At 41.4% G+C, this 26,119-nt stretch overlaps 1 protein-coding gene and 1 long non-coding RNA gene across 7 annotated transcripts in view; one reads left to right on the forward strand and one right to left on the reverse strand.

Annotated features, from left to right (window-relative positions):
• The window catches only part of LOC132452857 (toll-like receptor 13), a 47,176-nt gene extending 35,454 nt beyond the window's left edge, over positions 1 to 11,722 (reverse strand). The window contains exons 1-3 of one of the 4 annotated variants that reach the window (XM_060045681.1): positions 11,473 to 11,721; positions 4,558 to 7,168; positions 1,719 to 1,836 (exon numbers count right to left, since the gene is read on the reverse strand). In XM_060045681.1, coding sequence (XP_059901664.1) covers positions 1,719 to 1,836; positions 4,558 to 7,048 — 2,609 coding nt within the window. In that variant the 5' untranslated portion in view covers positions 7,049 to 7,168; positions 11,473 to 11,721. Of the gene's footprint in view, positions 1 to 1,718; positions 4,510 to 4,557; positions 7,169 to 9,377; positions 9,497 to 11,472 lie in introns of those variants that run through there. The other 3 variants (XM_060045682.1, XM_060045683.1, XM_060045684.1) reach the window with 3 other exon arrangements.
• A 7,274-nt stretch (positions 11,723 to 18,996) lies between these two features.
• Positions 18,997 to 25,685, forward strand: LOC132452872 (uncharacterized). Of its 3 annotated transcripts, none has more exons than XR_009524533.1 (8): positions 18,997 to 19,371; positions 20,195 to 20,557; positions 22,261 to 22,465; positions 22,622 to 22,882; positions 23,091 to 23,554; positions 23,607 to 23,667; positions 25,165 to 25,401; positions 25,508 to 25,685. It is a non-coding gene; the product is annotated as an uncharacterized LOC132452872 (long non-coding RNA). The 3 variants fall into 3 exon arrangements; XR_009524532.1 differs by having other exon boundaries at positions 23,091 to 23,345; XR_009524531.1 differs by having other exon boundaries at positions 23,091 to 23,667.
• Positions 25,686 to 26,119: the final 434 nt, after the last annotated feature.

Genomic DNA, 26,119 nt, shown 5'->3' on the forward strand with positions numbered 1-26,119 from the left:
AATAGTAACATAGTTACGCAATTAAATGCGTTTATGTAAACATTTTTAGCGAGAAATGTGCATTTTAATTTCATAATGTTCGCTCGTTGAATGTGAAGGATGTTTGGTTTGATAGTTATGACGAAGAGGGAACGCTCCATTCACTTGCATGGACAGCGTCTCTGGTTGCTAAGCAACCTCAACGTCTTGGTGGACTATCTGCTGATCAACACTACGAATGCTGGAAACACACCAGACACAGTGTGTCTGGTGTGTTATTTAACCCGATTATTGCGTTTGGGTTTCCTACCTCGGACTCCTAAATCCAGCGCAGCCACAGGTAGTAGCCCGTGTCCACCAAAAGCGTTTTTTTATGCGGTTTCACCCAAAAAATCGGCTTTGTGTGGACGGGGCCAAGAAGGCGAACACACGTCACCAAGACGAGGAGACGGCGCCAGGCGACTTACGCCACTATCTGCCAATGGATCGTGGATGCCTGGGCTGATATAACAGTCTCAACTGTGGTCTAAGCTTTCACGAAGGCAGGAATAATCACTGAACTGCCAGGCAACAGCAGCGACACTGACTCGGATAATGACGAGAGGGATCCGGGCATGTTGGATGCCGTACTCGCCCAACTGTTCAATTCGGACACACAAGAATTCGAGGGATTCGTAGACGGGGAATGAACTGAAAAAGTGAGCTTATTGTTAAGAGATATTGATATTGATCAGATATTGTTAATATGCACATTAACGTTTGAACATCGTTACCATGGGAGTGACCGGAGTTGTCAGAACGCTTAATAAAGTTTGACTTTATCTGACTGTTTTGTTGACATTCCCTTTAGCACAGCTCGGTCTAGTCGATGCATAACGCAACCCCAGTCAAACGTTTGACTGCAGTATCTTCTATTCTATGCGCCTTATAATCCGGTGCGCCCTATACATGAAAACAGTTCTAAAATAGGCCATTCATTGAAGGTGCGCTTGATAATCCGGTGTGCCGTATAGTGCGGAAAATACGGTAGCCCTCGTTTGTATTTCTTTCGAAATGGTGAACTTTTGCATGGAGCCATCTTCTATGTCAGATCCAGTACCCTCCGCCAATGTACTTCAGTTTTATCAACAGCCTCTGTTATCTTAGCTTCAGACGCTGTGGATGTTAGTTTCTGCTGGTGAAGTCCCACCCACTGGCACTGCTCTAATAGGTCTGTAGCGTCAGTGGGTCCCACCCCCTAGAGGGGGGTGGGACTAGTGGTTGTAGTCGTACGAGAATCATCCCCTCTTACACTTCCTGTTTTCTTGTACGCAAAAATCGTCATATTGCGTCATAAAAAACAGGAAGTGTTGGAGATCGATACGGATCTCTCCAGTCTCTCCAGAAAATAAGGAAATGATGCTAGACCATTCAAAAATATGCGGGGGGTTCTAAAAATACAAAGCTTATGTGAAATGGGTGAAGTTGCCCTTTAAAGCTGGTGTAAATATGATTTGAGAGTTACAAAGAGAGAGCAGAAAAAAAGATTTTGAAGCAATATTCTTCTCCCCCCGCCTTCCTACATTTCTCCACCAAAGGTGTTGCATTTGAAGTACCTGTGATTCATAGCCAATATGGATTCCCAAAACCAGTCGCGACAAAGATACCCCAATTGGTCAGAAATAAGCCGGGAGTGCCCTAAACCACTCCCTATGCATGTAAACTGGGGCAATGGATGCATGTAAACTCCGGGTTCTTACCTTGCCACCTGGATCTCTCTGGAGCACCATTCACTCTGAAGGTAATCGCGACTGACCACACAGATGGTTTTCCGGCTGCCATAGATGGAGTCTGTAATGTTTTCCATGATTGGTTTGCCTGAAAAGCATTGGTTATTTACAATACATTATTCATTATTTTATATTATTATTATACATTGTCTAAACTCTGTTATAATATATTTAGCTTTTCCAGCCATGTGGGTCCATTCTCACAATAGCCAAACGGCCGTTGCTTAAGATCAGGTAGGTTAGTCAGTTAGCTCAGATCCAGCAGAGCGACTTTTTTTTCAGAGCTTCTTGGATGAGACAGCACAGAGCCTTGGCCAGAAACCAAATGCTTCCTCAAGCAACACGATTGGTTGAAACAAATTAATCTAAAGAAAGTGAAACACACCGTTCTTGATCTCGTCTTCCATCAGACTTACAATATAAGTAAAAAGTCTGATTAGTGAGACCACTGAGTCAGTCAGTGTTAGCCATTTTTTAACCATAGTTTACATGCTAACGACTGTAACATTGTTACTGTCATTAGCCCTTCTGTTCTGTAAGCATTTTTCTTCTGGAGCCAAAACCACTGATTAAAAATATATGTGGATAAAACTAGATATAATGACGGTCTAAACACTAAACTGACATTTTCGTGCTTTGATAATGAGTTAAAAATATACGTATAAAATTGGTTTTCATGTGAATAATGCAAAATGTCGTTTAAATTATTTATATTTCAACAAATCATAATATTCTGTGAATCTAAGAGATTTACTTTGAATGTGTTCAAACTAACCATTGCTTATAGTTTTATATTTCATGAATGTAAGTTCTTGCCCAATTATCCGTGTATAGGTCACAAGTTTGTGAGAAAGATTCATAAAATATAAAACCTACCAACAAACTAAGAAAATGCAGGAGCCGTCGCTGTTGGTACAAAAAAATAAGATTATCTTTCTTTTGAAACTGCTCCTGCATTGAACTACACAATGCAATGCGGTTGTCTTTCAATCTGCAAAGAAATTATAAATATAAAGCCAGAGCAGCCTTGGAATGAATACAAATAGGTCAAATACACAATGTCAGAAAGGGTATATATATGATAATATAATAATCTGTGAGTAGTGCGGATTCAAAATAAATCTGTTCAAATTAGAACCCTGTTTTGCGCCACATTCCATTTTTTATATTGGACCTACAGAAGAGTGCGAGTGAGTAGATCATAACCAGTTGACAGGAGACAAGATACAAAGCCCCACAATCCTCTAGTTGGACAGGTTACACAGACAGGTTACACAGACCACTCCTACTCTTACAGGGCGAAAAACGGCATCAAGTCAGGAATGAGATTTTGAAATGGATAAATGTGATGGGGAGAGGCAAGAATTTAAGGATGAAGAATGGGAGGAAAAGAAGTGGGAGGAAGGATGATAGGATTCATTTGTCTTGTTATTTTATTTGTGGTTTTGATAGTATGGACCAGTCAATTGACCTGTCCACCAATGCCACCAATGCAATAAAGGAGCAATTTAAAGGAGCAAGTAAGTTACATATAAATATAGTCTTTCGGCTTCATTTTAAACAAAATGAAGCAACTGTCCCATATTTCTAAATGCATTTGAAGTAGACATTAGCTGCACTTCCATCCCCCTGATTTTTTGCAAATTTTGAGGTATCGATTCAGTAAACGGTGATGGAAACACAAAAATTCTAACAAAAATCCTCTAATTCGCAAAAAAGTTTATCCGCTCACTTGAGTTGGTTTTTGAGGAATGCGAAAGAGAGTAAATGCTCAAAATGGGAGATGGAAACACACTTTTCGAAACAGCTGTGATGTAGCGAACATTGAACAAACAGGACTGACAACGTCCTTCAGATTTCCGCATAACGACCGGCCATAGCAACCCTGCCGACGACAACTTGTATATATTTTAAGCATTTGTATACATAGACATCCTATATCATCTATATATATGATATAGGATGTCTATGTTTGCATATCCTTTCATTAAACCGTGTCCATTAATCCCTGATATATGGACACCTACGATGTAATTCCAGTCAATTGTCTGTCCAGCCTTCAAAACGAGAGCTGGTAAATTGTTAAAAATGAATTAAACTGTAATCAGACAACGTGGTTATATGCTATAGACCCTGGAGTATCAGTGTTATAAAGGCTGCGATAATAATAGATACATGTGGACCGCTGAAGAGGCAAAACTTTTCCTTGCTCTCATCAAAGAAAAAAACATTATTTTAGATGGAAAACAACGCAATTCCACAATATATCAGAACCTAAGAGAGGATGTTATCAAAATGATACGACAAGCCCTGGAATGTGTGTAGTTTTCCGCTCCAACCACTTGATAGAAATGCACCTAATTGAATTTCTTTTTTGCAAACTTTCTAAAGATTGACGCTATAGGACAGTGATCATGATTTGTCTCAATATCAGAATAACAACAATGGGTCAAATAGCAATGGCTGGTGGAATTGCCATAAAGTAGGTCTGTATATGCAGTGTAAGCTTGTCCAGGCCCTGAAAGTCAGGATGTAGGCTATGAATCTGAATGAATAGTAGGTAAATAGGTAGTGGCCATCCCCAAAATGCACCAGAATACAGGAAATCAAATCTGTTGAATTCAATTTTTTTTATTGGGGGGGATAACCACACACCCCCTGTCTATTACTGTGCCCCACCATCATTTTTGATCACCAGCCGCCACTACATCTAATAGCATATCCACTGGCATGTACGATATATGAAATAGTGTAGGCTACCATGTATGCTAATGGAGGTGCAGAGGGTGTTCAGGATAGGGCTCCTCACCTGGCTGGAAGTCTCGGTGGTGCAGACACAGTCTCCAGCCCTGCTCGTCCTCCAGCTTGGGCAGCAGCTCCCCCAGCACCCAGCTCTCGTCGTTTGCGTTGTAGGAGACGAAGGCGTCGTATTGATGAGCACGCTTGTCCTTGTGCTTTGAGTTGTAGAGGAATGCCAGCATGAGGTTGTACCCGTAGACCAGATGCCATTGTAGGAAATGGTGGGTGTAGGAGACTGCTATGGTCATGATGACCGTGCATGCCGTGGAAATATAACAGATGTAGCCTATGTCTACTGTACAGGATTCAACGTCAATCTCCAAAAGTTTTTTTCCTTTGAGGTCTGGAGGGTAGTTGCATTCAAAGTTGTCCGCATCATATACTTGTGTTTGCTTGTTGTTTTTAACCCATTTGAGGAACCATGCGTTGTCACAGTTACAGGTGAAGCTATTACCCTGCATATCCAGGTATACAAGTGCTGGCAGAGACTGCATCACTGGTTCTCTAATCACAGAAAATGCATTCTTCCTCACCTGCAAGAACTCCAGCTCTTTGAGGTTAGCAAGGAGCAGAAAATCGAGAGACCTCAGGTTTAACCGTGAAATGTAAAGACTTTTAAGTTTTTGAATCGGGGAAAATAAATTGTCTGGAAGGTCTGTGAAATCATTTGAGCTCATATAAAGCTTATTCAAATTAGGAGTATAGTTGAAGGTGAGTGGGTGTAGGGATGTAAGTTGCATACTTCTGATATTGAGTACCGAAAGATTTGTCAGGCCTTTGAGAAAGTTTTGATGTAGGGCGCTCTTAAGTCGCCTGCGTTGAGCTGAAATAAGCAATGATTCCAGTTGTGAAAGCTCAGCAAATGGTGGATATTCCATAGGCTTTTCCGATGTATATTTAAGGTGATTGGTCATCAAATTCAATTTCTGCAAAGCTTTCAAGTCAATAAAAGTACCGTTGTGAATTTCATCTATTTCATTTGATTCAAGATTAAGATTTGTAAGATTGGACAATCCATTAAAATTCCCCTTTTTAAGTTTTTTTAATTTATTTCCTTGTAATGACAGCATCTTGAGGGAATTCAAATCTTTAAATTCTCCCTGATCTAGATCTATGAGTTGATTGTTAAACAAGTAAAGCACTTGGAGTTTTGGCATGTTTTTTTGGAAGGCACCGTTTAATTGATAAATGTTGTTGTTTTGCAACCATAAGTGCTTTAAATTGACCAAATCTTTGAAAACACAGTCCTTTAGATTCAAGAGATGATTATGATTTAGCTGAAGAATTCTGAGACAGGTCATATTGGCCAAATCATAACAGCCAAGAACATTGATGTTATTGAAGCTGAGATCCAGTTTTGAGATTTCAGTTTTCCTTATGGCATAGGGGACCGATGTTAGACGGTTAGACTTCAATATTAAAATGTTAAGCTTCCTAAGAGATTGAAATGAATTGTCAGAGATGTCAGTTATCTCATTTTTCGCCAAGTCCAATATGTTAAGATTAGTACACAAGTGCAGCATGTCTGATCTAATAACTTTGATGCGGTTATTTCGGACTTCAAGAGAGGTCAGCGATGGGATTTTGCAGGAAATATTGATGAGAACCCGCAGGTTGTTATTCATATGGTTTAACTTCAGATACATCAGTGAGGAGTTAAATGTCTCTAGAACTTCCTGAAGTCCTAAGGAGGAGTGAACCCCACTGATATCTAGGTTGGACACGCCACTAAGGTACGATGTGTTGTTCACCTCCCAGACGATACCATTCTTCATACCACCATCAAGGTTCAATAATTTGAGGTTGGGAAAGATATGTGCAGTGAGGCTAAAGACCATAAGCTGATTTTGAGACAAATCAAGTGAAACAAGTTCTGTAGACGTATTTGACAGCTCCCATGAATGAAAATTGCTAATTTTGTTTGCTGGAATGTTCAGGATTTGTAAATGTGGTGTATGATTAAAGATGTTCGCTAAGTTCCGCAGTTTGTTATGGCCTAGGTCCAAAAATGTAAGCTTGCTCAGAGACTTGAAAGAGGCCGGTGCTAATGTTTGGATGTTATTGAAAGACAGACGCAATTCTGTGAGATTGACTAAGCCATCAAACATACCCTCCTCTAGCTTACAAAGCCTATTGCTGTTTAAATTCAACACCTCTAGAGACATTTGAACAACAAAAGTGCCAGATTCAATTATGGAGATAGAGTTGCGTTTCAGGTTTAAGCGCAACAGATTTGGTAAATCTTTCAAATCTGCATTATTTAGTTCAGAAATTTTGTTTTGAGACAGGTCTATACTTGTGACTATTAGTGGAATGTCCTTTGGAAATGCATTAAAACTATTCTTCTGACAGATGGCCTGTGTGGTCCTTGTGACCCTGCAATCCTTCAGCCTGTAACCAGCAGCTGGAGAAATAAAACTGTTCAGATTCAAAAGGAAACATAATATTCCAAATGAACACAAACTAATTCCCCTTATTGGCATCGCCATTTCCGTTTTCATTCCAGCACACAAAGAACTTTCTTAATGTTGGTCATTTCCAAGGCAATGGATCTCCAGTCCTACCAAGTGGATCTTTGATTTTGTTCGTTTATTTCTTTCAGTCCGAGGGATCCGAAAAATCTGTCAAACAGACACACAAAGGTACACAGACAGCGGTCATTACAATCTGCTTTCGATATTCTGGAATTAAAACATGCGTCTTATATCCAACCCGGTTAGAATGGGTTCCCCCAGCCCATTCTACCGGCGATATGAATTCGCCCTGCAGATGAGAAGAGCAATTCTTTCTGCTTCTGATACGCTTTTGTGGGAGCCAATCACCAAGCTGGCTTTTCCCCCTGGTGCACTATTGGCTGGTTTAACACAATGATGACAGGGAAGCGACGGCAGGCAGCCAATTGTGTACAGATTCATTATAGGCCCGTCGATCACGCCTCTTGTGCTGAAGAAAATGAAAGCAGCCTCCCCAGACCAACGTGCTTACTACGATTGAGCTTGGTCTGGCAATAGCCAGATGCCGGTTTGTAGCCAGGCTACAACTCGGTATCACACGATCTATTGAATCGTGTCCCAGAGCACGATTGTCCGACTTGTTTCGTTATACACAGAACAAAATGTAAACCAATGCATTCTAAATGGGAGCGTTTCTCTGACTTTTTCGTGCTACACAGAACGAAATGTCAACCCATGTATTTTGAATGGGAGCGTTTCTCAGGAGAGAGAGAGAGAGGGAGGGGGGGGGGGGTGGGCTTCAGTTGGGGTGTGCGCAGACAGTACAGTGCACCCTCTAGTTATATACTGTATGTGTCAATATTTCCGATTTTTTACACAGACCTCCTCAATAACAAACAAATTATTTGTGCTCCACAAAACAAAATGCAAACCAACGCATTTTGAATGGAAGCGTTTCCCAGACAATTTTCGTGCTCCACAGAACAAAACGAGAGAGAGAAGAGAGAGAGGGACATTCATCAAAAAAAAATAATTATGAAACGTATAAAAATATCTAGAATGAAAGAAAGGAACTCCCCAAACCCAGAGGGAAGAAACCTTGAGAAAGAATACCCTACAGGAGAGGGTTACCAATTCAAAGGACGGTTTGGAGTGCAAGGTGCGAAATGGGCAGATATAAAATGGTAGTATAAAACAATAGAGCAGAGTTAAAGATGCTTTTACCTTCCTCTATGTTAAAGGATCTGGGATACATACAGTACGTTTTATAACCATGTAAAGCATGAAAGTATGTTAGACTGCATGTCTAATCTACAAGCACGCACCTTTGAGCTAAATTTGCAGTTTACCATACATACTTCGACTGTTGTTCCTGCATCTTGGCTCGGTTGTCATGTAAACATAAGCTGTGCGCAAGGAAAGTGTTTCCTCATTGGTCAAACGTTTTCTACCAAATATATTCTATTACTGTCCTTCTCAACACTCTCTGATCTCACTAAAATGCTAGCAGCACGAAATCAAGGGATATTTAGGCTACGTTTACATGATGATGGTCTGAACAGAAGACGCAAAAGTGGCGTTGCGTCTTCACTTTTTAATCCGCGTTTAGACAAGCGTTTTCGGGAGGAAATCTGCGTGCATACGGTGACGCAAAAGTGTGTGTAATTCGATTGGGTATGCATGCCATGTCTGAGCGCATGCGTAGAATCTTCCTGCTTCTCTTATCCGCGCCGCGAAAACCAAAAAAGATCCTTCTCTGTTCAGTAATACTATCTGTACATATCCTGTACATTTCGTGGAAAGACTCCTGTAATTTTATTAGAGCAGCCAGAGCAGCTTGAAGGTCCGACGCATGGGAATAATCAAATAATACTGGAGGGTGGTTTCAGTTTTTTTGCGTTTTTAGGCCCCAATAATGGCATCACCATCTAAACGAAAGGCACTTCCGATCAAATATTTTGTCGTTTTTACCCGCAAGCGTCCTTTTGTAAACCAAAAAAAACAAAACGATTAATTGCGGTTAATCGCGAGTTAACTATGACAATGATGCGATTAATCATGATTAAATATTTTAATCGCTTGACCGCACATATATATATATATATATATATATAAATAAATATATGATTTTCAACTGGTCTGATCTCTCCTCTCCAACGGTTTCTTATAATGATGATTATAATCGTCATTATAAAAGCCTTTAAATTTTCATGATAAATTTGTAACAATATAGTCCAAACTCAACATAGGATTGAAATGTTAATATGTTCATTTCCCTTTTGCAGAAAAGTATGTTATGCTAGAGTTTTAACTATATTGTAGTGAAACAAAACTTTTCGTGCAAACCAAAGTTTGATTAAGTTAAACACTTACATACCCAACAATCCAAATTCCGCAAAAACAAATGTTTCTCGATGTGGTCTTCTTCCTGATGCGTATGGCAACTCACATAATGTGTTATTGGCAAAAGCTGGTTTGCAATGGCTTTTTTTGTGTGATATATTGGGTTATAAATTAGGAAGCAAAAGGGTGTCGTCAAATTAAGTAAGAAAATGGTAATCATCTAAAGGCGTGATCAGATCTGAGCAGAGATTTGCGTCTTGGCAGTGTAGACGGAAACGCTACGGCGGAGCAAGTTTTCCACACTGGAGGGTGGTTTCAGCTTTTTTGCGTTTTTAGGCCCCAAAAACGGCATCACCATCTAAACGAAAGGCACTTCCGATCAAATATTTTGTCGTTTTTACCCGCAAGCGTCCTTGTGTAAACAAAACAAAAAAATTGCGGTTAAGCGCGAGTTAACTATGACAATGCTGCGATTAAATATTTTAATCGCTTGACCGCACATATATATATATATATATATATAAATAAATATATGATTTTCAACTGGTCTGGGGTCTCATTTATAACCGTTGCGTACGCACAAAACGGGGCTGAAATTGCCGTACGTGACTTTCCACGCCAAGGTTGTGATCTATAAAAAACCAACTTGACGGGAGAATGTGAGCAGCCCTAAGCAAACTCTGACCCATGCGTACGCATGGTTTGGAGGAAAAGGAGAATTGGCGACACAGATGGTGTGGTGGTGAACTGAAGTCAGACAGAAGCATTGTAGAGTGAGAAGAACGATTATGTTTTATCATCGCCCTTCATAAATTTAATTTCAACCCGTATCATGCGTTAAATCTATGTAATCAGAATAATTTAAGTCAACTGCGTTATTTCTCAGTTATAACTCCAGAAACATCTCCTTAGAATATAAATAAAATAAAAAATCTCTATATTTAATCCCGTCACTCCATACAGTCCACTGACGGCGCGACTGCATGGAATAAAGCATCTGTCCAACATGTGTCAATAACATAATATTTTTATGTGACACTGTAAACGCATAATCAAATGTCAATTAAATCCCAAGTGTGGAAAACCAAGCCACACTCCTCATCACAATCGTTGTCCGTTACTCTTGATGCTTTTCATGACAAATCAGGCTTTAAAAAGGGGTTATGTTCAAGAACATTTGACGTGGGTGACTACAAACTGATTATCCAAGGTGTTCTCGGTCAGTCTTATTACCGTAACCCTATAAATACAGAGGTGAGCGCCGTGGTAATGCTGCACCATATGGCACTGCTGGCGGACCATGCAAATGGCAGGATTCGGAGGGAGAGGGTCTTTAGGGACCATAACAATTTATTTGTACATAAAATATGTACCTTTATGTCATACCACTTTAATTCTGGGACTGTGCGCTCCGTGCTACTGACAGAGTTAACTGTTGCAGCAACATGTTGCCACTCACTCTGCTCTTTGTTGTTGGCGATCCCAATCCCGTGACCTCCGAACAAAACTACTTTTCGGGCCTCCAACACACCCACAAGTGTCTCCACTTCGACCTCCGTGAAATTTCGCTTTTTTGCTTTTCTGAGTCCTTCTGCCATTGTTTCCGACAAGACATAGTACTTGCATCTGAGTCTGTTTTATATGCAGATCGCATCCATGAGGTCATTTGCATTGACCATTTATGGTTAAAAAGGGGCGTGTACAGGGCGGAAAGCTGATTCAGCTGCGCACACTTGTAGGCACTCTGTGATTTATAAAGCAAAGATTGCGTACGGTGTGCGTACGCAGGGTTTTATAAGTCTGAATATTTTTTGGCGCACGCAAAACTTGGCTTTTGGGTGTACGTACACTTTTAGTAACGATCCCGCGCACGGTTTTATAAATGAGACCCCAGATCTCTCCTCTCCAACGGTTTCTTATAATGATGATTATAATCGTCATTATAAAAGCCTTTAAATTTTCATGATAAATTTGTAACAATATAGTCCAAACTAAACATAGGATTGAAATGTTAATATGTTAATTTCCCTTTTGCAGAATAGTATGTTATGCTAGAGTTTTAACTATATTGTAGTGAAACAAAGCTTTTCGTGCAAACCAAAGTTTGATTAAGTTAAACACTTACATACCCAACAATCCAAATTCCGCAAAAACAAATGTTTCTCGATGTAGTCTCCTTCCTGATGCGTATGGCAACTCGCATAATGTGTTTTTGCCAAAAGCTGGTTTGCAATGGCTTTTTTTGTGTGATATATTGGGCTATAAATGAGGAAGCAAAAGGGTGTAGTCAAATTAAGTAAGAAAAGGGTAATTATCTAAAGGGAACTGACACTACATATCGTTTCATATAGATGAATTTCTTTATGCAACCAGGATTCAACAAAATAACCTCATCATCCTTGAAGGTTAAACACGTTGATGATAAACGGGCCCTATCGTTTTTCAGCGCAATCATTTATTTAGACCACCTTCTCAGCCCCCATGTTAACTGTCAAACGCACCGGGGGCATGCTTTAAGTTTAAGTTTTTTTTTGTTAACGCAATTAATGCATGTGCAGAATGATCCGCCCCGTGCATCCCACCCGCTCTGTACTGCAGTCACTTTAACGTTGTGGCTTTCCCATGATCAGAGTAGCTGACTTACCACGGACCTATAACTGCTGCAAGTCAAGAAACTAATTTTAAGAATGCAAGGCAGAAAAGACCCTGGTAGGATCTGAAAAACAAAAACGGGCCCTATAAGGGACTGTCCACAGGTTGTGTAGAGAGCAGAAACAGAATGGAGCCTGTACTCTAAAGTAAACACACAGGAATACGTTTTGGGAATAAGTTACCTATAACACCAAGTATAACACCCATGTGGGCAGTTATCATTGGGGCCATTTTCGAACCCGGCGTGGACATTCCCAAACAGGGCCCGTTTATCATCAACGTGTTTAACCTTCAAGGATGATGAGGTTATTTTGTTGAATCCTGGTTGCATAAAGAAATTCATCTATATGAAACGATATGTAGTGTCAGTTCCCTTTAGATAATTACCCTTTTCTTACTTAATTTGACTACACCCTTTTGCTTCCTCATTTATAGCCCAATATATCACACAAAAAAAGCCATTGCAAACCAGCTTTTGGCAAAAACACATTATGTGAGTTGCCATACGCATCAGGAAGGAGACTACATTGAGAAACATTTGTTTTTGGGGAATTTGGATTGTCTCTTTATTGTCTGGGGTGGGATGTAGGATGCAGTGTGGGTTGTGTTGTGACGGATACCAGATTGCCAGGTTGTATTTCGTTGGCAATACCTGTAAGCGGGCCTTAATGCAAAAGATAAGGACGTCCTCTCCAATGGTCGTGTTTGAGAGGATAGAGTGGGACACAGAGTGGTTTGCAAAGGGTAGCAGTGCCAGTTTGCCCTGCAGGCTTAAGCTAGTCCAATGCTGTGCACTCTCTACTTTCATTCTTAGCATTGTGGCTCTCGCTGTTTTGATTGACAGCTCGTGTTGCCCATCTTCCTGTTCACAGGTCGCGCATACATTGATGAGCGGGTCCATGACAACAGAGTTCAGTGCAACAGGTGTAGCATCGGGCCCCGCCCACTTCAGATTTATTCCTGAGCGGTGGCACAGGTCATTGAGATCCATCCAGTCTGACCTGCAGTTATGCAGTTATGATCCATCATAACTGCAAGCCTGCAATTATGATGTCCAGTTATCCATTATCTTTTATTTTGAATCCGAGGAATTGCCGCTCATTCTCCTTCGCAGGTGGGATTTTGCGTCGCTGCATATGCAGGAGGAGTGATTCACGGGCCATTTCCCGGACAGTCACGTCGTCGCAGTTGAGCATCTTGAGGAGGTGGTTGGTTCTGGTGGCGGTGTAGACCCACTCAATGTCTGGGACCTCCATCTCCGCGGGCTTGGAAGATGATGTCACGGGTCGAGTGGGTGTTTAAGCCAAGCCATTTCCTCACCAGGCTCACCGTCTTGTTTGTCATCTCTGTGAGAATGTTCTGAGGTATATGGATGTTTGCAAACAGGTGTTGGATTTTTGAGAGAGCGACTTCTCTGATTGCCTGGAGTTTCATTAGAATTGGGAGGGGGGATGAATCGATGAGGTTGAGTCTGACAGTGTAGTCATTAGTCAGCTCTTTGACCTGTTCTTCCCAGTCGCCAGCGACATTGAATTTATGGCCTAGATATGGGTATGTTTCATGCCTTGAGTAGACGCGGATTGGGTTCTGCATTATTGTGAAGGACGGGGGTCTGTCGGATTTGGCTCGATTTCCACCGCTCCTCCTCTCATAGAACGCAGCACATTTGGTGTGTTTTACCTCCAATCTTGACCACTGTATGAATTCCTCAGTGCGGTGGAGCATTGAGTGGATTACACACACACACACACACACACACACACACACACACACACACACACACACACACACACACACACACACACACACACACACACACACACACACACCGTTTCCAATTCCGTGGGGGAAAGGTAAGTGGATCTACGCTTTTGGTCCATGTTTGATCATGTTATCAGAGATCCAATGATGATGGCTCTTTATAGTCAACAGGCACGCCCTCAACCCAGAGTGAACACACTCAGAGTTGATTAACCCAACGCTGATCACCTGTTCTGAAACCGAAAACACAGATTTGCTTTTCAACCCTGAACTCTTAGGCCACGTTTATACGTAGCAGGGTATTTATTGAAACGAATATTTCCCCCCCCTCCGTTTTCAAAAATACCATTGTGCACACTATCGTTTTCAAAAAAGTTGTTGTTTACATCAAAACGCATAAATACGCCGTTGAGCGCAATTAAAGCCATGCAAGCCAATCAGAATACGCAGAATCAACAACAACGAATAACACGAGCGTCTTCCTGTAACAAACAAACTGTAAACATAGGGCGCTCATATGACGTTAAGCATTTCCTGGCGCATAATGTGACGCTTCAGAACCTAAAACCCTGTTTCCCTAGCCTGGCTCCGCCCGCCTAAGTACTTCCGCTCAATTTGAATTTCCCTTCAGTACTAGGTCTGGACCTGCTGTATGTAATTTGGTTTTCTGGTGCCGCCACAGCGGCCGCCAATCAGCGAACAGAGGGCGTGTCTGAGAACAATGACGATAAAGTCGTACGCCAGTTTGAGTTGTTGTTGTAGGTCGGTAGTTGATTTACAATGTGCAATTTTTCCCTGATAAATTAAATTCGACGAACAAAACCTGCAGCTGTCGTTGACGGACATTTTCGTGCAGACGCGCAAGGTGTTTGGTTTGTGTAGCCTACAACCTGCGCGTGATTCCCGGCGCATGACATGCGTCACAACCAAACGTTAGCGATTGGTTATGGCAGATCCAGAGTGGCACTGGGCAGATCCAATCATTTTAAACTTCAACAGACACCCGCCTTCAAGTGAGTTAACGTTTGTCAATTGATTAGGTCCAGACTCTCTGTACAAATGAAATGAAATGAAGTGAAGTACGAGAGTCTGGTAGAACCAGGCTACTGTTTCCCCCCGTTGACACGACAACACGTAACCGGCGTTTTCAGAAATCTCCACTTTGGCCGGAGTTTTTAGAAATGATCGTTTTCTGTGACAAAAACAGCGTTTTCGTGTAAATGAGAGGCCAAACCGCGTGGAAATATCTGCGTTTTCCCTTTGTGTAAATGGGGCCTTAGTCAACCAACTCAGAGCGCAGGATTAAACTCAGAGTATGTTAAACCAGCTACCTGAAACAGGGCTCAGGCCTCCAGTCACAGTCACCCAAACAGACCAGGCATCCGGGCTCAGTCACCGGTACACGCTAAAACAGACGGGATTTTGAATTAGGTATACCAAAGCTTAGGTTGCAGTGGTTTGATTCTGATTGAAAGAGAAAAAATACTGTTCAATTTGTAAGACAAGATCGTAACCAGGGAAGAGTAGAAGCTTTGATGCCAACATTGTGTTCACGATGATTAATACTGCTGTAGTCAAGTGTGCCAAAGGCAGCACTGAGGTCAATCATGGAGCTTGCGTTGCTATCCAATAGGGTTGGAACCTCTTTTTTATTTTCTTAGATGGTTTCAGTCATCTACCATAGTGCATTTCTTAGCATGTTCGTGATTAACAATGGTGCTGCGGTGCAATTATTTTTTAACTTTCATAATGTAAAAACCACGTTAATCATTTGAAGTATCCCACATACATTCAAAGCAATGTCTCTTCATTGAGACTTAAAGGACAAATCCGGTGTAAAATGGATCTGCTATATGTTTAGTATGATAATGAGTTGAAATGTTCGTTTGGAGCCAAAAAGTGTGTATAGACGCATTCTTAAGGTGGCTGTTTTAGCCGATTCTACCAAAACGCTATAAATTTGGAACGATGGGGGCATTTGTTATGGTAAAGACTTAATCGTAATTTTAAACGACTTGAAAGGCTATAAGTAGCCCGATACTTATAGCCCGGTCTTAAAATATAAAAAGAAGCATTGATAACATTGTAAGTGTACAGAATGTTTATCAAAAAATGACATTTTATACACACAATATACATAGTTTTTACCTAAACACATGCCCTTATCGTTCCAAGTTTATAGCGTTTTGATAGAATCGGCTAAAAACAGCCAACTGAAGAATGTGTCTATATGCGTTTTTTGTGCTCCAATACTAACGTTCCAACTCGTTATCATGCCAAACATATCCCAAATCCATTTTCAGACCGGAATTGTCCTTTAAATAGGTTATGTTTCCAATGAGACACCGGTACTGCCATACAGCCATGCTATAACTTCCAGCACTGCTTAAAACCTGACCACGCATCGCAGCGCCATGTTACCAAGAGTAGATCCGAAAGCCTCAGACTTCCTCCACGACTCTACCAGAGAGGAAATGTCTCGTAGCGAAAGCTGTGTTAAAAATGTAATAAAATGTCCATAATAAAACAACAAATCAGAATAAACAGATTAATCTTCAATAGGCGAATTGTGTTAAATCCTGGTTGCATATAGACACATCGTCATATATGAATACAAAATATGATAACATAAATGTAATTCAATATTTCAATAAATATACAGCTGTATATGTATCTCCTTCGTCTTCATCTGATATTTAAGATGCAAACTATATCACTCGTCTTTTTTTCCACTGGTAGCCTGTACTGAAGTCTATGCTATAGCCTAAAAATTCCCAATCCTAACAAGTAAATACTTGGTAAAAAAAAAAAGAAAGAAAAGCATGCCCAACTGTGATAGAAATGGAACAACATGAACCCATGATTAAAATGTTAATTTGTTCATTCCCTGATTGCAGAAAGATAATGGATTGCACTTTTAGCTGTATTGTAAAACTACTGTTATTTATTTCAGAAAACCCATCAATCCAAATCTCACCAGACGATGTTTCGTTTCTCGATGTGGCTTCTTTCTCGGTGTGAACATATAGGAGACAATAGCTTCTTTAAATAATTTATTTTTAATGTCTGTTTTTTGGGGACTAAATGAGGAAGTGAAAGGAAGTTGTCAGTTAAAATAAAAAAACGGGTTCTCTAAAGAGAACTGACGGAATATAAATATAACAAACGGTATTTCCCCTATATATTTTTGGAGCAGTGCAGTGGTCCTGTGAGATGGTATCCCAGCAACGCTAGGGGGGTCCGGGGGCATGCGCCCCCCCCCGTAAAAAAAAAAGTGAAAAATAATTTCTTCGCTGTTTTCTTGGTTTTGGCACGCACATTTCTCTACACAGCGCCCCCTACAGCTTCGTAGTAGATATTTCACAACACTGTCGTAACAACTCGTTGACGACCCTTCCCCATGCACTTCTACGCGGGCCATGTGCATTTGTTTTCAAAGAAGCCGGCGAATGCGTGCAGCCATGTCCGAAGTAGATGTTCATAAAGTGTAGGCAAGGTTATACATTTTTAAAAGGGTGTATTTGTTTTGCAATAAACATAAATCCATCCTTTTTTATAGTTGGCGGGGAGAATTTATATCCTAGATTAGAAATGTTTTATCTAAGGTTGAACAGAACAATCAGTGTAAGAGGTTTGGCCAACATAATAATCGAAATAAACAAGAACCTGGATTCGGGGATTCAGTCTGTATCTGGGGGACGAGACAGACGAACAGCAAAACACCCATGGAAACAAAGGTGTTTATATGGTTGCAACCAAGCAAGCTAGAAACATACAGGGCTCACAACAAAACGGTCGAGAAAACAATTTTTACAGGGCTCACAACAAAATGGTTGAGCAAACACATTTGTACAGAGACTATCAACATCAAGAATACCACGAAGACAAAGGCCACCCAAGGGTACTTTCAATTTCAAAAGCAACACGGCCGAGTCGGCGTCTGATTTGCAGTCTTCTTTTTCTTTCAGTTCACGCTATTCCTGAAAAGCTTGCCCAACGTTTACTCGTGTCTGGCCTCTCTGCCGGTCAGTCTCCCTTTTCTCTTCTTCTGTTCCTCCGACATTGGGTTTCTCTGTCTCTTTTTAGTCGGCTGATCTATGATGAATATAACAATCCCCTAGTGACTTGTGTTTATATCGAGCCGGTTCCGTGTTTGGGGGTCTGCGCCTACTTCGCGAGACCCGAGACTCCCGCGAGAGTGGGCGGCGGGTCGCCGGCAGAAACATATTCCTTTTCTCCGCCAAGATGCGCAAGGGTGAGTCGAAACAACGAACAATCGAACAAAAATGTATAATAGAACCATCGCAATGACTCTTAGCCTGTTATATTAAGGTAAATCAAGCCAAAAAAGTTGCATAGTTCCCCTTTCACTCGTGTCTGATCTCTTTTCTGGTCCATTCTTCTTTTGTTCCACCGACGGTCGCCTCTTGGGTCCCTCATCAGTCGATTGATCCATGATGAATGCAACAATTGCCTCGCAACTGGCTGTTTATATCTAGCCAGTGCCATGTTTGGGTGTGTGTCTGTGCCGTAAAGTATTTTCGAAACTACAATCTGACTACATTTTCGAGGATACTTCCGCTGCGTCACATCCGGATTGTGTTGGTCCGAACAGAGCAAGTTGCATATGCGCTTTTTCACTGGAGAGGCGACATGGGTAAATGACACACCCACCAATCGACCCAGAAATGGATGCAGAACCATCAGCATAACTCTCAACCTGCATACTTAATGTAATTTTGGCTAAAAAAGTTGCATAGTGGGCCTTTAAATGGTTAGTTCTGTTGAAAAATGTACAGATTGAGCTTCCAAGTTAATAAAAAGCTATGATGTTTTCAATTCTGCAATTCACGCTGCTCAGGGGGTTCGTAGCACTCGATCTAAAAAGCCCTTTTGAGATGGAATTTGTTCATGAGCTATACAATAAGATGGACTTGACTTCCTATTACAAACAGGACATTAGGGAATAAATAATGATAAAATTGAGTTTACACAAAACTAAGGAAATAAGTCTTCAGAGTAAAACAAAGACAAAAAAGAATTTGAAAAAAGCACATTCCGGGACTGATAAAATATGCATTTGTTGGTGTGTCTCAATTAGAGCTAAAAACTACACCTTACAAGTATTATAATTAATCTATGCTACTTTTGCCTATGCTATTTGAAAAAAAGTTAATCACAGCTCATGTGTTCAACCGTATGAAAAGTAAGTAACAATTTACCAGACTGGACTAAATGGTGTGTGTGTGTGTGTGTGTGTGTGTGTGTGTGTGTGTGTGTGTGTGTGTGTGTGTGTGTGTGTGTGTGTGTGTGTGTGTGTGTGTGTGTGTGTGTGTGTGTGTGTGTGTGTGTGTGTGTGTGTTTATGAGTGTGTGTGTGTGTGTGTGTGTGTGTGTGTGTGTGTGTGTGTGTGTTTATGAGTGTGTGTGTGTGTTTGCCTGCCTGTGTGTGGGTGTGAGTAGGAAGCAGAAGGACAGAAGGGACCGTTCACTGTGGTCTACAAATTTGATTCTATAAAGAGGAAAGAAGTCTTTCATATTATTTTGGGTTGTTCAGCCAGCTTTAAGATGACCTGGAACCCCAGCCTTGTTTTCAGAACAGGTTAGGGTTCGAGGGTTAGGGTTATTTACAGCATGTTGAAGATATTTACTATCATTTGATAGTAAATAGAACATTAAAGAATCACCCTCTAGATTAACGATGTGTTTGGTTAAACAGTCCACTAACTTGGAGAACACTCCACTTTATTCAGTTATGGTTCATTAGTCATTGGAAAGTACCACTTAACTTCAAGTTATAAAAAGCCTATCGTAGGGTAAGTACTGCACTGGTTTTGGATCACAGTACACTGTGAATTATTTTACAGAATATATATCTGCATTTTATATTTTTGCCCCTTTGCTTGTTGCTAGGCAGACCTGAACTATTTACAAGATCAAAGGGTTATTTTTTTCTTTTTTGGAAAACATAGTTGCTAAAGCTACAGCTTTTCTCCCATGAATCACATGCATCATGATTTAGAAATGGCATATCAATCTTCTGCTGAAATGTTGGAATTCTGATTCAGTTGTATGGTAGACACTGCATGACATCTCCTGTTCTCTCTCCTCTCTCCTTCTACCCTCTATTCTCCTTGTCTTATCTCCTCTTTTATGCCTCCTCTCCTCTCCTCTCCTTGACTTCTCTCCTCTATTTGTCTCCTTTCCTCTCCTCCTTCCAAAATATAAAAAGTATTTTTACTTAATACCAAAACTTATTTGAAAAGAAAAATATTATGATGTTCTGGAACATTCCTGTAACAGCTCAGTGGTCAGCATGTATCTGTAGTTTCCATCCCCACCCACCAGCCTCCATCTCTTTATGTATCTTCTGCTCTGTTCATCAGGTGAATCTCTGTGTCTTGTTTATTCTCAATGAGATGTCTTTGTTTTTTCACAGCACTTCAGGGTAATGGTGACTGGAGAGTTACGTACTCATCTAGTAATGTCTGCGCTTTAAGGGGAGCAATGGTTTACCTCCGCAGTTATGTACAGCACCAGCCTACCACAGATAATACACTGTGGTTTACGAAATTATCCAACAAGCAGCTAGTTGATCTAGAACACAATGCAGACTATACAGGTCGTGTTGAGTCCAGCTGTAGAGAGGACAGATGTACCCGGTCCAGATGTCATGGAACATGTACCCTGAGAATCAAAGATCTGAGACAGAGTGACTCTGCTGTCTACAAGGTTAGGTTCACAACAAACCAACCAGGTGGGGAATATACTGGTGACCCTGGAGTGACGTTATCTGTAACAGGTAAACTATGATGAGTCTAGTGAATGTCTGTGTGCGTGTGTGTGTGTGTGTGTGTGCTGGTGTGTGTGTGCATAAAGTGTGTGTATGCATGCGTGTGAAAATCTGCGTGTTTTTGTGCAGAGGACCGTGAACCTTGCCCCTCTGACCCCCTTCCCCATCGCGAAAAGAGGAGACCACTGGGTTATCTTACTGTGTGCTCTCTCTCTATAGCACTGCAAAAGTAAGCTACGACAATTCCAGCTCTAAAACAATAATATGCTAGTCCAGCAATAGCAATCTATCCCTTTCGAAGGGTAGAAACATTAAGTTGCTTATGTGTTGATTGTAAAATATAGAATAAATTAAAAAGATAAGAATATATATAGAATATCTTAGAGGGCCCTGACAGTTCCAGTCTATGGGCCCTATTTTAACGGTCTGAAACACAAGTGAGAAGCGCCAAGCGCAAGTAGCTTTGTGGGTGGTTCTACGGCGATGTCGCTAGTTTACCGGCGCGAAAGATGACTCTTGCGCCCGGTGCATATCTAAAAAGGGTTGGTCTGAAATAGCCTAATTACCCGTAGGTGTGGTTTGGGCATAACGTGCAATAAACCAATGAGAGTGCCAGCTCCCGTCCCCTTTAAGAGCCATGAGCGCATTTGAATCTGACGAGTTGATGCCGTATTTTGACAGCGCGTATGCAGTCTCCGATGAGACAGATGCACATGAATTTCAAACTGCAAATGTCTCAGTTAATGGCCAAATAATATGGCCTAATTCACACATGGAATAAGGTTTTCTTCCTCAACTTCAGAAATACTGAGTCCTCAAATAAATTTCGGCAAAGAAACGTATATGATATAACATATGATATGTGGTAACTGTGGTTCTATTTAATGATGTATGCAATACATTATAAAGATTGTTTCTTATCAGTATTGTATGCATTATCGTTATCGACTTGTGTTCCTAATATGCATGTGTCCCCCCGTTAATATACATTGCCATGGACTGTATTATGCGTTACGTGTTTAGTTTGCGTGTGTTTAAGCAGATGGATGCACACAAACACACGCACGCACGCGCGCGCGTGGGTGTGTTACACATGCGCACCCGCATTCATTCATTCTTTTTAACACTCACTCGCAGTAAAACAATGTTTTCTCACGATCAAATACTCATCAATCCTAAAAGTTATGGGCATGTACATGATGTCTGTGTCAAGAAAATATGTGTTTGCTGTACGGTGTTTGCAGATGCATTGATTTAAAAGTACAACTTATTACCACTGTATCAGCTGTTCTTTCCCAAATAATTTACCAAGAATGTGTGGCTAGGTAGATGAGAGAAGCAAAGGGTATGCGCGAGGTGCAAAAGCAACATTATGCATGCGCCCTTAGCATCTGAACAACGCGCCACTGACTTTAAACCAGGTGTTTCCTGATTTGTGGCGCAAGTGGTTTCTGAACTGCAAAATAGCACCAGGGAACGTTTGCAGCAGAACACGCCTCCTCCTTCGCCGTGCCGCCCCTTGGGGCGCAAGATCATTCCCTAATTTACCGACGCATGGCACAGGAGGCAAAAGAACGCTCTGCGCCAGTTGCAAACTAGCAACGACACATGCGCCAGTGAGTAAGTCAATTGCGCCGGATGCAAGATAGGGCCCTATGTGTTTGTTACCTTTGTTTATTTTATAATTGTGTGTCATTTGTTCTCACACCCAGACCTCCAGGTGAAGGTGTCCTTTCCTTACCCAACTGATCCTACCAGGGCAGAGCAGTATGTGTGATCTAGCTAGTGACACTCCCTACATCTGGTTCAGAAATGGACATAATGTAGGACAGGGAATGAAATACAGGGTCTACATTCAGTCTGGAGACTGCTTCTCATGTGCCGTTGAAGGATCCGATCTCCGATCTCCTTCAGTGTGTAAGTCCACTCCAAACTGACATGTTGCCAGATGTATTGGAAATTCCATCAGTATATGTATGAATTACATGAGTGTATGAACTACATGTTGAATTACTATGAATGGACCCAAACTGCCGGTATTTTATGTAATTAATGTGATGCAACTGTCAACAGACGCTCCGAAGACCCCCTCATTGACTGCGAGTCCCTCTGCTGAAATAGGGGAGGGCAGTTCAGTGACTATGAACTGCAGCCGTGATGCAAACCCTGCAGCTAACTACACCTGGTTCAAGAACAACCAACCTCTGCTCTGGGAAACAAATCAACCTCATACCTTCCCCTCGGTCCGCCCTGAAGACAGAGGAACATACCTCTGTCACGCAGAGAACCAATATGGACATATGAGCTCTCATTCGCTATTCTTTGATGTCCAGTGTGAGTTCAATATCTGAATTATATGTAAAAATTACTTTAAAATGTAGAACTTCATACCTCACAGTAATGCATGATTACTACATATTCATGTATTACTGCTGGCCCTGTAAACAACACTGACTAACTTATCATACTGGCATTGCGGTTGCTGCTAAACTCGGTCTCATAACTTTAGGATGGATACATTTTTATTTTGTGTTCATGACAGATGCTCCAAAGACCCCCTCAGTGACCCGGTTTCCAACTGGTGAAATGGAGGTTGGCAGATCAGTGACACTAAGCTGCAGCAGTGATGCCAACCCAGCAGCTAACTATACCTGGTTCAAGGAACATCAAGACTCAGTGAAGGAATTAGGACAGAACTACACCATCATTAATATCACATCTGAGCTTGGAGGAAACTATTACTGCCAAGCTCATAATGCAATTGGACATCATAATTCCACTTTTTTGCTCATTAAAGGTAATGATTTATTTAAGGCACACACAGCTTCCATACCGTCAAAAGAATATAGTTAAACATTGTGCTACTTATACTGCAGTGTGTTATTAGTGTTTGAAATAATTCTCATATGTTCTTGTGATATCCGTATTATCAGAGACAACAATTGTAGCTGTAACAACGATTGGTGTCTTACTGGCCACCCTACTCCTCCTCGTCTTCTGGATGAGGTGAAATATTTAAATTCCCCTATTGCCTCTTCATCTCTGTTCTCTTCTCCAGAAGAAAGAGGGCCTCCAGAAAATCATGTAGACAGGGAGAAAGGCCATATACCGTTGAGGAGGTGAGACACAGGAAGTCATTTATTACAAACCCATCCTTAACTAAGGCCCCGTTCACACGAAGCCGAAACGGGCAAAACCGTTACGGTTTCGATCTATCCGGTTTCGAAGTATCTCCGTAAAGACGAAGCCAAGCGAAACCGGGTAGATCTGTAGAAACGCTGTAGTACACATTCCAGGCCCATAAGGGGCGCTGCTTCTGGTACAGAAATCCAGAAGAAATTAAATAAGAAGAAGAGGCGAGCATGCGTATAAAGGCTGCCCTTATGCGCATGCTCGCATGTGATTTCTGAGACAACGCGGGCTTAAGAGCTATTGGCTAGGAGGTCGAGGGGTGGGGCGATGACGTCATGGTTTGCGGTTTCAGTCGGTTTCAGGCGTACACACGAATCCAAAACGAAACCGGGTAGATTTGAAACTACCTCCGAGGGTGGTTTCAGAAGTTTGCGGTTTTTCGGTCAGCAGATTCGCCGGCTTCGTGTGTACGGAAGGCCGAACCGTACAAGACCTTTGCGGTTTCGCCATGAAATCGGCTTCGTGTGAACGGGGCCTTAGACACACGTTGGAAATGCCCTGAGGTCAATCAGTTGTTTCGGTTTATCAACTGATTTAGGAGCCAACATTGTTGATAAAGCATAATTTCTAGATCATGATATGATGGTATCGGATAAAGTCAAAATATGTGTTTTAAAATGTTGGCGTTTGTGGTCACCTGCTAATTTCTTTCGACCGTCCAATCCTGGAAGGGAGAATCTCTCTGGTAATCAATTTTGCTGTCTGCTGTTTAATCCTATTTGGTAAAATCGATTCTTACAGATTAGGATTTAATGGCAGACAGCAAAATTGATTACCAAGCAGATTTTTGACAGTTCTCTGACAACATTTGAAACTTTTAAAAGATTAGTAGTAGCAAATACAAAACGTTGATGGATCAAACATGGTACAAAACAAAGCTATACCATAGCGTTGATGATGAAAGCTATATCATCATCAACGTGCTCCTTCATCATTTGTATTGTTTGTATGCTTTCACTTTGTTGAAACCTGACACTTTGTTATGGTGTGATCATCTGCAAAACAAAACTTTAGTTTAATTAATTATCAGTCTTGGATATAAGAGTAAATACTTGATAAGGTGACGTTTGCCAAAAAGGTGAGATCTAGGGTGAGATCTAGGGTGAGATCTACAGGACAAACTGGGTTCTGGTGAGACTTCTGCAAGTGAGCTGAAAGAGAAGATTGGAGAGTGGAGGTAATGCTGTGTAATTTTGTTTCAAAGAAGTTGATGTTGTTCAAAGATAAAACTGTTTTAAGTGCTCAACGGTCGGAGGAAACCTTGCAGGAATGACTTTAAGTGAGGCCTACAGAGACCTGCATGGTGGAACCACTAGTAACCACCAAGGATTTCAGATGAACCAGAAATACATGACTTTCAGGACTGTCTTCAAGAAGTGTTAGGTGTTTTCTAAACATTCTCTTCTGACCTCACTCCCCGATAGCCACTTCCTGGTCCCGTGTATGAAAACCTCTCAGATTTGAACAATCGAATGGTTCCTGCAGCACAGAGAGAACCAATAGAAGTGCAGGATGACCTTCACTATGCGATCATCCACCACTCTGTCTCAGAGAACCAGGAAGTGCCTCGCTGTTGGGTTGGCTCTCGTCCCCAATCAGACCAGACAGATGCAGTCTTTTACTCTGAGGTCAAAAATTAAACGACCCAACGCTGTCCGTGGGTAAGCTTCTCTTGGTATTTCTAAAGAGGCAACATAATCGACGATGTGGGACTTCATCAATCAGTCTGTTTCACAGGGCGACTGAAGTTCTTTCTTCTTTTCAGAGAGTGTGACCAGACAGAGGCAGCACAAACCTCAGGGTTGTACAGCACCTTCAAAAAGCACCCCAGAGATTGAACCAGTTGTGGCAGAAAGATTTAAATTGTGGGACTAGATAGTTTAACAGGACAATACGCTGGCTGAATATCCTATTGGACTTTATTACCTGGACTGAATTGAGATTTTTATTGCAGTGTTTCCCATACATAGACCATTGTGTGGCGCGGCGCCACAGAATCAACATCGAGCGCCACGAATTGATTCTGTCTTTTTTTTTCTCAATAACGCGATTTGGAAATCAAAAAATCGTTCCGTCCATTCATCTCTGCATAGCACTCGTTCTCCCTGTCATTCACACACACACACACACACGGAGCGAGAGCGACGATGCTAACACATGAACCCACCGATGTCACCCGTCGCTTAGCAACCGGACACGCTGGGGTTGATAAGTTACCGGACTACTGTAACTACTACGGAGTGATAATATCAAAGACGTGAATCAGGCAATAAATCCAATTTCCTTGACAGCGGTAATGTTCGGTGTGCATTAAAGTACAGACGGAGTGGACCAATTGCGAACTACTGCAGCTGCTCCAAGTTAAACCCCAAACTAATC

This window comes from Gadus macrocephalus, chromosome 23 (genome assembly GCF_031168955.1).
Source record: "Gadus macrocephalus chromosome 23, ASM3116895v1".
NCBI lineage: Eukaryota > Metazoa > Chordata > Actinopteri > Gadiformes > Gadidae > Gadus > Gadus macrocephalus.